The sequence below is a fragment of the Mustelus asterias genome, chromosome 14 (genome assembly GCF_964213995.1).
Source record: "Mustelus asterias chromosome 14, sMusAst1.hap1.1, whole genome shotgun sequence".
NCBI lineage: Eukaryota > Metazoa > Chordata > Chondrichthyes > Carcharhiniformes > Triakidae > Mustelus > Mustelus asterias.
Window position 1 is genome coordinate 51,458,413 of NC_135814.1, and position 14,065 is coordinate 51,472,477.

General features: G+C 40.8%; 1 protein-coding gene across 9 annotated transcripts in view; it reads left to right on the forward strand.

Moving 5' to 3' along the window:
- tlk1a (tousled-like kinase 1a) overlaps window positions 1-14,065 on the forward strand; it is a 184,374-nt gene that overhangs the window by 55,811 nt on the left and 114,498 nt on the right. Inside the window, exon 1 of one of the 9 annotated variants that reach the window (XM_078228366.1) lies at window positions 5,687-5,823. The exons of the other annotated variants lie outside the window; for them this stretch is intronic. Coding sequence (XP_078084492.1) covers window positions 5,787-5,823 — 37 coding nt within the window. The 5' untranslated portion in view covers window positions 5,687-5,786. Of the gene's footprint in view, window positions 1-5,686; window positions 5,824-14,065 lie in introns of those variants that run through there. 9 annotated transcript variants of the gene reach the window in all.

Below are 14,065 nucleotides of genomic sequence, written 5' to 3' on the forward strand. Positions count from 1 at the left end.
TATGATAGTTCAGTAGTTTCATGATCATTATCAATGCAGCTAACATTTTATTCCAGGTTTATTAATTAACTGAATTGAAATTCACCCAGCTACATTAGAATTTAAACTTGTCTCCAGAGCATTTGCCTAGGCCCTCTGGGTTTCTGGTCCTGTATCATTACCAGTATGCTCCTGCATATTGTCTGCAAAGACTTATTTTCCTGCTTGGGCAATGTTACTTTGGGGTCTTCCAAGGGTTTATCCTTCATCCTTTTTCTGTCTCTCATCTGCAAGCTGGTCCCTGGCAATTTCACCCAAAACCATAATGTCCGGTTCCACTTGTATTCTGATGACACTCGGCTCTCTCTCACCACACTACCACTTCCCTTGCCTCAGATTGGTAATGTTACTTCTCCGGCATTCAGTATTAGATGAGCAGGAATTTCTTCCAATTAAATATTGCCAAGATCAAAGTCATTGGGGGCGATTCTTCCAAAAAAATTCCAAGTTTCAAATTCGTGTAAAAACTGGAGTAAATCACGCTTTTCTTTCAGTAGGAGTTTAAAAAGGATACTCTCACACTGTGTATTGCAGAGTGCCTCAGTGTAAATCCCATTGAAAAGCTGTGGGCAGGGCCTATCCCTGCAGAAGAGGCTGGCAGCATAGCGCTGAGCGGGCCACTGCGCATGTGCCGATCTGTCAGCACCGGGATTGGTGCATGCACAGTGGCCCCTATCTGCTGGCCTCCTGATTGCTGGCCAGCCCCTTGACCCCAGCACACCAGCCATGAAGCTCGCTGATCACTGGCCTCCCTCCCTCTGTCACTCAGCCCAATTGCAGAGTGGCAATGGGACCCCAGATGTTTCACCCTCCCCCGAAGGCCCCCCCCCCCCCCTTACTCTGATGGGGTTGGAGAGCTATTGTAAACCCTGCTGGAGTGAAACACTCCTTGGGGGGGTGGGGGGGGGGTTACAGTCCCAGTCCCCCTAATATTTGAATCGCATTTAAATAAGGGCCTCCCGATGCTCGGATGTCGAGTAGCCACCGATAGTCTCCTGGCCCGCTGCGCTAAAAAAGCAGTGCAGTGGGATGGGAGAATCGCCCCCATTATCTTTGTTCCCCAGCACAAACTTCATTTCCTAGGCTCGTACTCCATTCCTGTCCGTGATCACTGTTTTGATTCTGAACCACTCCAGTCACAACATTGATGTCCTATTCGACCCTGAATTGAGCTGCTGACTATATCCACCTCTAATATTATCCATTTCTACCTGGCCTCCGTTCACCTGCTGCTGAAACACTCAACCAGTCCTTTATCATGTCTAAACTTGACTATTTCCATGCTTCCCTGTTTGGCCTCCCACCTTGCGCTCTCTGTAAACTTGAACTCATCCAAAACTCTGCTGACCATATCATAACTTGAAAAAAGCCTTGTTCATCCATCCATGGTGTTTGTTGAACTACATTGGTTCCTGGCCTGGCAACTCCTTGATTTTAAAATTCTTATATTAATTTTCCTCACTCTTTTCTCTTTATAACCCTCTTGAGACCTCAGCTCCTCCATTGCACACCCCTATTCTTCTTTCCAGCATTGGCGACCATGTCTGCCTGGACTCTAACCTTTGTAATTTCCTCCCTAAAGTTTTCTACCCCTCCTTGAAGGCAAATGATGGCGGCACGGTAGCACAGTGGTTAGGACTGCTGCTTCACAGCTCCAGGGTCCCGGGTTCGATTCCCGGCTCGGGTCACTGTCTGTGTGGAGTTTGCACATTCTCCTCGTGTCTGCGTGGGTTTCCTCCGGGTGCTCCGGTTTCCTCCCACAGTCCAAAGATGTGCGGGTTAGGTTGATTGGCCAGGTTAAAAATTGCCCCTTAGAGTCCTGAGATGCATAGGTTAGAGGGATTAGTAGGTAAATATGTGGGGGTAGGGCCTGGGTGGGATTGTGGTCGGTGCAGACTCGATGGGCCGAATGGCTTCCTTCTGCACTGTAGGGTTTCTATGATTTCTATGATAAAGAATCGTAAACTGACTGACGCATTTTTATAATCAACAAGCTGCGATTGATAGATATCGGAACCAAAACAAAAATACTAGAAATGTGGTTGAGTTGCATTGTTTTAATAAAGGATCCAAACTGAAATGTTAGATCACCATGTCTATCGACAGGTGCTACCTGACCGAAGTATTTCCAGCATTTCCTGCTTTATCTGTAAGAATTTGTTTGAATGCAACCAGATGATTTGAATACTAATGTGTGCTGTTGTCTTTCTGCCTGTAGTATGTTTTCAATTAAAGAAACACCTCTCTAAAGTTTGTTGCAGTGATTAATATAAAGTAGCATTTGAGATCTTGTATGTGTACAGAACAGTCAAGTTATGTTTAAATTTATTTTGGATTCTAATATAATTCTCCTTGAGGGTCAGCTCCTCCTGCACTTGATGGAAACTGCAGTTCACATAGTCAGGATGTGCTGACTTGATAATAGAAATTTTTGTCACCTGCTTACTAATGTTTGTGTGCTGGAAGTTTGTAAAGTGAGATCATATTGTCTGCACAGGTTCTTGAAAAACTTCTGGACGTTATAGGATATCATCGGCCCCAGTGAGAGCTGAATCATCATCCAATTCTTTATATGGACATTTTTAATTTTGATACTATATTCAGAAGTATATGGTGGTTTTCAAGTGGTGCCAACCTCTTGAGGTGATATTTGTTCCGAAGGCTTTGGGATCAAACCAGTGCCACGTTGGTTAAGATTCGAACTAATACCTCTTTTATGGTGGTGTGCAACGTACACTAGTATTAAAATAATATGTCCTTGCATTGTTACATTTTAAACAAATCTGATAAAAGATTTGGACTCTGGTGAGTTAGAAATTGTACCTAGAGACAGTTGCTTAAGATGGGGACTGTATGAGTAATGACACACTAAACTTGCACCTTTTATCTGAGAGCTTGAGAAACTCTTTTCTGTGAATGGGAAATTGTTGATACCTTAAATATTGTTTTTGCTCTTTACAGAAGTTTGGTCCAAATGTTATCCTTTTCTACATCTATGTCCTGTGGATGATTAAATTTTCTAATTTGAAGCTAGAATACAGTGGAGTTTTCCATTTGAATTGCCAGACGTTTTGTATCATCTTTGGTTTCATTGTCCATTTACATGCATGTATTACAATGATGACTGCACTTCAGAAGTACTTCATTGGCTTTGAAGTACTTTAGGACATCCTGGTGGTTGTGAAAAGTGCTATATAAATGCAGGTTTGTTTGTTTTCCTCTTTGGAAGTCTGACATCTGGGGGTGAATTTTCCCGTTCTGCCTCCCACAGGAATCGTAGCGGGCAAGGGGCAGACCATGAAAAGGTCCGTTGAACCCGGGCGGGACTTTCCGGTTTTGGGGCGAACGTGGCCCGAAAATCCCACCCTTGTAGTTTATTTGTGGTTTAAGAATCTAAAACTTGGAATGCTTCATCTGATACCTTTGCATTGTATAAAACCATATTTGGCACAGAAGGAGGCCATTCACCCCATCAAGTCCATGCTGGTTTCCACAGAGCAATCCTGTCAAGCCTGCTCCCTGCGACAGCTGTATACAGTGCTATGGTCTGAAAATTATTTTTAAGAATCCTTGGATTTTGCACAGTTGTATCATATGGTGGCACTTTTACTGTGAATAGTGAGAAAGTGCTGCAGGGAATTTGAAGAAATAACCTTTGCCTTGAGCTTTAGCTTAAACATCAGCCCTGACTATTCAGATACAAGTCTCTAAAGTTTGTGAGAAATAATTTCAGTTGGTCTTGATTTAGTTAATTTCAAAGCAAATTTTGGCAGTCTTCGGAGATGCCACAACAATGAATGGTATGGGAGCAGTTATGCCAGTATTAGAATAAGTTTTCTTTCTGTGCTTTGGGCAGAGGCATTTCATTTTGGTTATGTAAAGGGAACTTTACACTATACCTAACCCATACTGTTCTCTGGACCGAAAGTCATTTTTGCTGATTTATTTAGCAAAAAATGGGGTTTTAAAAAAAAAAGTGTTTTTTGTTTAGCTGTCATCGACATTGGCAAAAACAAAGATGGTTGTGGTGACTGGAGGTCAATCATCTTAGCTCTAGGATATCACTGCATAGTTCCTCAGCCCTAGGCCCAACCATCTCCAGCTACTTCATCAATGATCTTCCTTCCATCATAAGGTCAGAAGTGGTAAGGAACCTTGGTGAGTTACTGCAGTGCGATCTTGTAGATGGTACACACTGCTGTCATTGGTGGTAGAGGGATTGAATGTTTGTGGTAGGGACAGCAATCAAGCAGGCTGCTTTGTCCTATATAATGTCGTGCTTCTTGAGCATTGTTGGAGCTGCACCCATCCACAAATGGCGAGTATTCCATCTCATCCCTGACTTCTGCCTTGTAAGATTGCGCAATGTTCAGCACCATCCACGACTCAGATACTGAAACAGTCCATGTCTGAGTGAAGCAAGATCTGGACAATATCCAGGTTTGGGCTGACATGTGGCACGTTACATTTGTGTAACACTAGTGCCGAGCAATGACCATCCCCAACAAGCAAGGATCTAACCATACCCCTTAACATTCAATGGCATCACCATTGCTGAACCCCTCACTGTCAACATCCTGGGGAGGTTACCATTGATCAGAAAAGGAACTGAACTAGCCATATAAATACTCCAACTACAATAGCAAGTCCAAAGGATAGGAGCTTGCAGCACATAACTCACCACCTGGCTCCCAAGTCCCTGTCCACCATCTACAGAGCAAAAGTCAGGAGTGTGATGGAATGCTCTCCACTTGTCTGGAGAGTGCAGCTTCAACAACACTCGAGAAACTCGACATCATATAGAACATTGCTTGATTGCTGCCCTTTCCACAAACATTCAATCCTTCCACCACCGATGAAGAGCGGCAGCAATGTGTACCATCTACAACATGAACTGCATGAATTCACCAAGGTTCCCTAAGCAACACCTTCCAAACCAACGACCACTGCCATCTAGAAAGGGGCAGCAGATACTTACCACCACCTGAAGGTTCCTCTCCAAGTCACTCAGCATTCTGACTCAGAAATAGATCACTGTTTCATCACTGCCACGGTCGAATTCTCTCCCTAACAGCACTGGGGGTTACCTACAGCAGTTCAAGAAGCCATCTCACCATCTCCATCTCGAGCATCTTGGGGTGGGAAATAAATGTTGGCCAATGTTGAATAAAAAAAGCACTTTCCAAAATGTTCAATTGTTTTTACGTTAATGATTGTTAAATATATCCATGGAATAAATTCTCCTTACAATTCTGGTTCAATTCCAGCTTCTGGTAACTGTCTGTGTGGAGTTTGCACGTTCTCCTCTTGTCTGCATGGGTTTCCTCCGGGTGCTCTGGTTTCCTCCCACAGTCCAAAGATGTGCGGGTTAATTGGCCATACTTGATTGCCCCTTAGTGTCAAGGGGATAGCAGGGTAAATAGGTGGGGTTATGGGGATAGGGCCTCGGTGGGATTGTTGTTGGTGCAGGCTCAATGGGCTGAATAGTCTCTCTCTGCACGGTAGGGATACGATAATTCTATGCAACTTCTGATTGGCAATTAATTCACAAGTGCACAGATTCTCATTTTGTTGAACCTGCAAAATATTGTTTAACACAAGTATTTAAAGCATATTTCCGCACTGACATTGTTTTTTATCCTTTGGGAAATGGTGGTGGAAAATTGTGGAAGGATTCCCGAACTGATTATTAGCCTGTGAACGCTCCTTCCGTGGCCAACAAGTCTGAAATTGGACTCCTAACACGGATGCTACCACCGGGCCACAAGGCCTCCTCCAGCGCAAGTATGAGTTCAGGCAGATGTGCCTGCCTATGATGGTGTTGAATGAACACGCATGGCAAGATCAATAGAAGGAGTTTTAAAAATTCTGTGTGTATTGTGCTGAACCAGCTTTAAGTGCTTTTTAATGCTGAGAAGTTGAAAAATTGCCTTGACTTGAGTAGGAAATTCATTATTAGAGATTAACCCAGGTAGCTCTGAACACTTACGTAGCCAAGGATTATAAATGGATTGTTGTCTACCTACTGTCCCTTAGATTTTTAGTTAAGATGTGAACCCTGGCAAGTGTGAGCAAGTTACAAATGGGGAAAGAAATACTGTAAATGATGACTGTACAGTCTGTTGTGATGAGATGATTCACTGCAAGTTAAATGACACCTCTGAGCAGTTCAGATCTGATTCAGAAAGTTTAAAGATGCAGACAGAACAGACAATTCAGTATTCTTTGTTGCTTTCTCTGGTTTGGTTAATTTTGCTTTCCCGTCACTTGCATAAACATGAATTCCTGAAACAGTGCCAAGTGATTTCAGTCACGGGTTGATTAAATCTGCATTTTTAACTGGTTAACAACAATGCACTTGTACGTGGGCTTCTTAGCACAGTCTACCCTTATAATTGGTAGTTGCATTTTATACAACAATACAATTTTTGGCATTAAATTTCCTTTCTGTATTACTTCCATTGCTTAATTCCAATTTTTGCAGTGCAAGAACAAACTTTGAATTTTTCAAAATTCTTCACAGCATGTGGGCATCACTGCTGAGTTAGCATTTATTACCCATCTATAATTGCCTATGAGAATTTGTTGCTGCAGCCCACCTGGTGTATCCATAATAACGTTAGGAAGGTGTTCCAGAATTTTGACCCAGCAACAGTGAAGGAACGGCAATGTGGTTCCAAGTCAGGATGGTGTGTGGTATGAAGGGAAGCTTGCAGTTGTTAATATTCCCGTGTGTACGTTGTCTCTTCGACTTTTAAAAGCATGGAGACTTTTGAGTAAATATGCTACCAAATGTAAAGTTTTGGGGAATGCAATTGTTGAAATTGCATGGATGCTCGATCAATATGTTAAAGAGGATATATGCGAGCAATGGCCATGTTCAGCCCCTCCGCTGCACCCATGGTATTGTTATGGAGGGGGTTGCAGAATTTTGACCCAGCAACTCAGGATGGTGTGTGGCTTGGAGGGGAGCTTGCAGCTAGTAGTCTTCCTATGTGTCTGCTGCTGTAGTCTCTTCAACTTTTAAAATTTGAAGACTTTTGAGTGAAGGCGCTACCAAATATAAAGTTTGGGGGATGCAACTGTTAAAATTGCATGGGTGTTGTATAAGTATGTTAAAGTTGATTTGATTTATTATTGTCACATGTATTAGCATACAGTGAAAAGTATTGTTTCTTGCGGACTATATAGGCCAAGCATACCATTCATAGAGAAGGAAACGAAAGAGTGCAGAATGTAGTGTTACAGTCATAGCTGGGGTGTGGAGAAAGATCAACTTAATGCAAGGTTGGTTCATTCAAAAGTCTGATGGCAGCAGGGAAGAAGATGCATTCAACAATGAACCTTCGGCCATTTTTGACTTTGGATCCCTGGAACCGTGGTCCTCAAAGCTTGAACAAAGAAAAGTGCAGCACAGGAACAGGCTCTTCAGCTGTCCAAGCCTGTGCCGATCATGATGCCCTAACTAAAGTAAAAACCTTATTCGGTCCGTATCCCTTTATCCTTTCCCTATTCATGTATCCATCCAGATGCCTCTTAAATGTTGCTAATGTGCCTGTTTCCACCACCTCCTCTGGCAGCGCATTCCAGGCACCTACCACTGTGTGGAAAAACTTCCCCTGCACGTCTCACTTGAGCTTTCTCCCCCTCACCTTGAACCTGCACATCCACCCTTGAAAAAGCCTCTGACTATCCACCTTGTCTATGCCTCTCATAATTTTGTAGACCTCTATCAGGTCTCCCTTCCGCCTCCATCTTTCCAGTGAAAACAATCCTAGTTTATTCACCTCTCCTCATCGCCAGTAGAGACCAGGCTACTTCCTGGTGAACCTTCTTTGCACACTCCAAAGTTTCCACGTCCTTCTGGTAGTGTGGTGACCAGAACTGCATGCAATATTTCAAATGCAGCCTAACCAAGGTTTTGTATAGCTGCAACATGATTTCCCAACTCTTGTACTCAGTGCCCCGGCTGATGAAGGCAAACATGCCATGTGCCTTCTTAATTACCTTTAGTCTTGCTAATAGTGTTTTCTTTCTTTAGAGGTTGCGTGAAGATTTAGCATCAGTGATGTGTTTATTTTTCCCTCCTCTACAGTTCAGCACCACTGATACTGCAGTGCTTTTTAGTTCCGAATGATCTGACATGACAAAGGGAGAAATGTAGTAGCCTGACCTTTAATGGATGTTTGTTTTTAAAACAATGGGAATTATTTTACATGGAAACAGTATTTTTGATTTTCTACTGTAAGGTTGTTAACACTCATTTAGCTTGGCTGCTCACAGACCGTTGAAATTTGAATCAAAGGAAAGAAAAACTTGCATTTAAATGGCACTTTGGTAACTTGGGGTGTCTTAAAGCGCTGTACAGCCAATGAATTGCATTTAAGTGTAGTAATCATTGTTGGAATGTACGAAATATGGCAGCCAATTTATGGACAGCAAGCCTCCACAAACAGCAATGTGATAATGCTCAGATAATCTGCTTATTTAGTGATGTTGATTAAAGGATAGATATTGATGAGGACACTGGGGATAACCATTCTGCTTTTCTTCAGAACAGCACATTGAAATCTTTTCTGTCCGCCTGAAAGAGCAGATTGGGGGATTGAAGGGTGTGGTGGTGACAGTTTAACTCCTCATCCAAAAGGCACCTCTGATGGTGCAGCATATACTCAGTACTGCACAGGAGTGTAAGCCTAGGTTTTTGAGCTAGGTTTGGAGTGGAACATGAACTCTCAACCTTCTAATTTGGAGGTGGGTTGTACCATCTGTGCCACAAGCTGTTACATTACAAAAGTGCCTGCAACTTGCTAGTTTGAACTTGTAAGTCATCCTAAGAATGACCTGATTCAGCATCTTATAATTGATTGTGATATTTAGTGAACAATGATCTATTCAAATAAATGTGAAATCAGTTTGGATTTGCATTATACATTTTTGGTATGGTTTTAAACTAACTTGAGTTTGGATGCTGGAGTACAACTTGGTGTATTTCAAGCAGCTACACTGCTTTTGTTGTGTATTTACAGTACCGATTTGGTTGGTATGGGTTGCAGCTAAGCAGAACCTCTCTGGCTTGAATTTTGATTTTGCCCAGTGTAGATCTCTGTTTACTTGGATATGCTGCAGCTTAAGTGTCTGTGTAAAGCAAAAATGCTAAAATTACAGTTTAAGCACCCCAAAACCCAGGAGCAATGACCAAAAGGACACGTTGCAATACCCAAAATCTGAAATATGAAACATTAAAGTGCTGCAGTATAGAATAGGCCTATCAGCAACAAGGGGAAAATAATTTTTCCTGAAATGAGAAGGTATCATTTATTATTTTTTAAATGCTGATTAATCTGATGATTTCACTGTTTTATTTCTAGCTCAAGGAGCGTGTTTCTATTGAAATAATTATTTTCAGACTTGTGTACACATACACAACTTCAATTATGTAACACTTTTAACATGGTCAAACATCTTAAAATGCTTCATAGGAATGTTATCAAACAAAATTTAACACATTCTTTTAAAGGAATTTAATTGTTCATGGAAGAAAATGACAAACCCATAGAGTTCACAATATATTAATTTAAATTGTTACTTTTGTAGATAGATATGTCAAATAATTTGGCACGATAGCATTTTTTCAATGCATGGTACATTTTAGAGTGTAGATGCTGAGATGTTGTTTACCTTGGCAGAAGAATCTAGAATTGGTGGGTATCCTCTCAGGTAATGGGTCAGCCATTTTGGACTGAGATGAGAACTATCTTCACTGAGGGCTGTGAATCTTTGGAATTTTGTACCCTAGAAAACTGAATAATTGGCAATGGAGTTTTTCAAAGCTGAGATTAATAGATTTTTAAAGGATCTGCAGTTGGTGAGAAAGTAGAGTTGAAATCAAGGCTCAGTCATGGTCTGGTTAAATGGAAGAGAGGGCCATTTGATCTCGTCCTTCTGTTTCTTATGTACATCTATTTTCTGTTGGAATTCATGCTTCAACTCTGGGTAGTTGAGACAAAACATAGAATGTTACCATGTTCATAGAATCATTGAAGGGGGGGTTCGTTTAGCTTAGTTGGACAACCGGCTTGTGATGCAGAGATGCTAAAAGCATGGGTTCAATTCCCATAATGGCTGAGGTTATTTGTGAAGGCCTGCCTTCTCAACCTTGTCCCTCACCTGAGGTATGGTGACCCTCAGGTTAAATCACCACCAGTCAGCGCTCTGTCTCAGAGCAGCCAACGTCATCTGAGACTATGGCGACTTTACCGAGAATCATTAAAACGTACCGCTTAAAGGAGGCTCCATGGCATGTCATGCATGCCCTGGCTTCTGTGAAAGAGCAGTTTTGTTAGTAGTCCCGTGCCCGTGCTTTATCTTGGTAACCCTGAAAGCACTTCACCCTCAAGGACCTGTCAAACTCCTTTTAAAAAGTTATTTATGGACTCAGCTGCCATCATATTTCATGATCGGGCATTCCAGATCCTACCAATCCTGAGTAGAAAATTTCTGCTCATCTTTCCTTTAGATCTTTTGGTAATGATTTTATCTCTGATTTCTGGTTAATGAGGCGCACACCAAAGGGAAGTGTTTTTTCCATCTATCAAGACCAAGCAGTTTTCACAATGAGAGGTTATCTCTTAACCTTCCCAGTTCCAAGGGAAATAGTCCTAAATTTTCCGACCTCTCTCAATAACAGTCCCTCATCCCTAGTCCTGATAAACCTCCTCTGTTAAATGCCTTTACATAATTCCTGAAGTGTGGTACCCATAATGGTCCAGAATAGTCCATGGTTTCACCAGTGATTTATAAAGTTCTAGGATTTTCTCCTTGCTTTTATATTCAATGCATCTGTTTATAAACCTAAGTAACTCGTATAAGCCTTTTTATAACCACCTTATCAGCTTGCCGTTCTGCCTTTTTAGAATGTGTACAGCTCTGCCTAAAAATTGTAACATTTATAGTGCACTGTTTTTCATATCTTAATGTGTATCGTTGAATGCCATCTGCCATGTTGTTGATGTAATCCTGAAGAACACAACTATCTTCAATCAGTATGCTATATTGCTCAGTTTTGTATCACCCACAATATAACGCTACTTCCTACAATTGAGTTTTGAGTTGTCCATAAAATTTGGAGGTTAACAACACTGATCCTTGGGAAAAAGCACCTCTCCCACTCTCAAGCATCCATCGACTACCATACACGTTCCTTGGTACAGTATGGTTACTATTTCTTCAGTAACCTTATTATGAATTGCTAAGGATAATAGGTAAATGTGTAAAAATGGAAAAATAAAATAACTTGAGGGATAGAAATTGAAGGGGAGGCAGAGTATATCCATTTTTAGCTGAGATCAAATTGCCACATGGGATTTCAAATCCTGACCGCCAAACAATAAGAATAGAAGCGGAGGAGGAAGCCCTTCAACCCTTAAAGCCTGTGCTTCCATTCAATGAAATTATACCTGTATTGGGTCCTAACTCTATCCACCTGCCTTGGCACCATACCCATTTGTATCCTGGTTTAGAAGAAGACAAATCAGTTTCCAATTTAAATTTAGTTGAGCAATGTGAAGCACACTGCTGCCTTACAGTGCCAGGGACTTAGATTCAATTCTGGCCTTGGGTCACAGTCTGTGTGGAGTTTGCATGTTCTCCCCGTGTCTGCGTGGGTTTCCTCCGGGTGCTCCAATTTCCTCCCCCACACCAAAGGTAAGCATTTTAGGTAGATTGGCCATGCAAAATTGCTCCTTAGTGTCAGTGTGACTAGCAGGATGAATACGTGGGTTTACGGCAATAGGGCCTGGGTGCGATTGTCGGTGCAGGCTCAATTGGCTGAATGGCCTCCTTCCATGCTGTAGGTTTTCTATGGCTTTTGTAAAATGGCAGCACAACTCAACCACCTTTTGTGTGCGGAAATGCTTCCTAACTTCTCTCCTGAATAGTTGGCACTAATTTTAAGATTATGTGCTCTTGTACTAGACTTCCCAACTATGGAAACTTTTCTCACTAGCTGTCCTCTCAATTCCTTTCAAATCTCTGAAAACCTTGACCAAGTCATCCTTATCTTGCTATATTCCAGGGAATACAAGCCTACTTTATGTAATCTCTTGCCATATGTTATCTCTGGTGACTTTCTGGTCAACATGTGGTGTATTCTTTTCCAAGGTCAGTATATCATTTAAGGTGCAGTATTCACAACTGTACATAGGCACTCCGGATAGGATATAACCAGGACTTTGTCTAGCTGTTGCAAAACTTCCTCTTCTCATATATGCTAGTCCTCTAGTTACAAAGACTAACATCCTGTTAACCTGTTTGATTTTTTTTGTGTACTGATTATTCTATTTTGATGTGTGCGCATGGACCCCTACATCTCTCTGACCCTCCTCTATTCCTAATTTTTCACCATTTAAGTTGTATTCAAATTTATTTTTGATTTCAAATGGATGAAATCATACTTGCATTGAAATCTATCTGCCACAACTTTCTCACTTTCAGTGTTTATGGTCTTGTCATTGTGTCATTGGCAGGCTTGGATATATGGTTCAGTATTGTGCTAAGTTATGAATAAATATAGCGAATAGTAGGTACCCCAGCACAGATCATTGTGTGATACTCCTAGTCAGTTCCTTTCAATGCAGATACGTGCCACATTATCCCTACTGTCTCTCACTAGGCCAGTAGTTCACCTTCAATTCCATAAGCTTTAATTTCAGCTAACGTGGATTTGCTAAGCATAGGTAATCGGCCCAAATTTCTCAAGTACTCAATCACTGTCCTTAATTATAGATTCCAATAACTTTCCCACAATACGTGTTCGACTAACAGCTCTATAATTTCCTGTTTTTTTTCCTCCCTCTACCTCTCTTTATGAATGAGTTATTTGCAATTTTTCAACCTACAGGGACAATTCCTGAATTGTGAGAGCTTTGAACAATTATGGGCAAAATGGAAGAAATTGGCTCACCGTCTTCCTTTAAAACCCTGAGATATAAATCATCAGGTCCTGGGGATTGTTTTATTCTTTTTCATTATTTTGTGATTTTTTGGTTTTATATTAAGAATATCTATCCTTGATTCATTATTAATTTCCTGTTATGTTATCCCTTCTGTGAAGATTTATACAAAGTAAATATCCACCAAGTTTGCTTTTTCTTTGTATCATAAATAATATTAACTCAATTTGTTTTTAAAAGGACCCACGTTGCCCTTGACTACGTTATTTTCTAATGCAGTTGTAAAAACTTTTTGTTAACCGTGATATTTCTCTAGTCTATTTTCATATTCCTTTTTGCAACGTTTGCTAGCTTAGTTAAGTTTCATGTTCTGTCTCTCTGGTTTTGTCAACCATGGCTATTTGATTTGCTAAGTAGAGGTCTTTACTTTTTAGGAGTGTATATTGTTCCTGCTAAAATTATCTTCAAGTATTTCCCACTCTTCGGCTTTAGTTTTATCCAATAACAATTTGAACTAATTTGCTGTCGTCGGTGTCTGTATCAGCACGTTAATGTTAAGCTTGCCAAAATCTGGAATCTTAGTAAATGTTAAGTTTTTCCTTTTTGAATCTACCGGTTAATTCAGTCATATTATGACGACGGTTAATTAAATATTCCCTTATTGTTAGATTATTAACTAAATCTGGCTCAATACAAAATCTAGTATGGTTGTCCTCTTATTCTAGAACATATTGCTCAATGATCTTGAATGCACTCGACATTCACTACTTTTCTGCTGGGGAGTGATGCTGTATCCTCACAATAACTGGTCCAGTGAATTTGTCGTGAAATGTATAATAAAATAAAATGTGCTGAAGGACATACTGTATTCTGATCAGATTTACAGTTATTTCAATTCTTGCCATGTTTTAGTAGCCATAGTCTTGGTTAATAGAACACAATATTGTCGTAGTAAGCTACTAATCAAAGTTGATGCCTAATAAGCAAACATTTCTTTCTGATATAAATGAAGCATTTTGGTTAAGACTTAGCTGGTTAAGACTTTGGTTAAGACTTAGTCATATTGTCTCCTT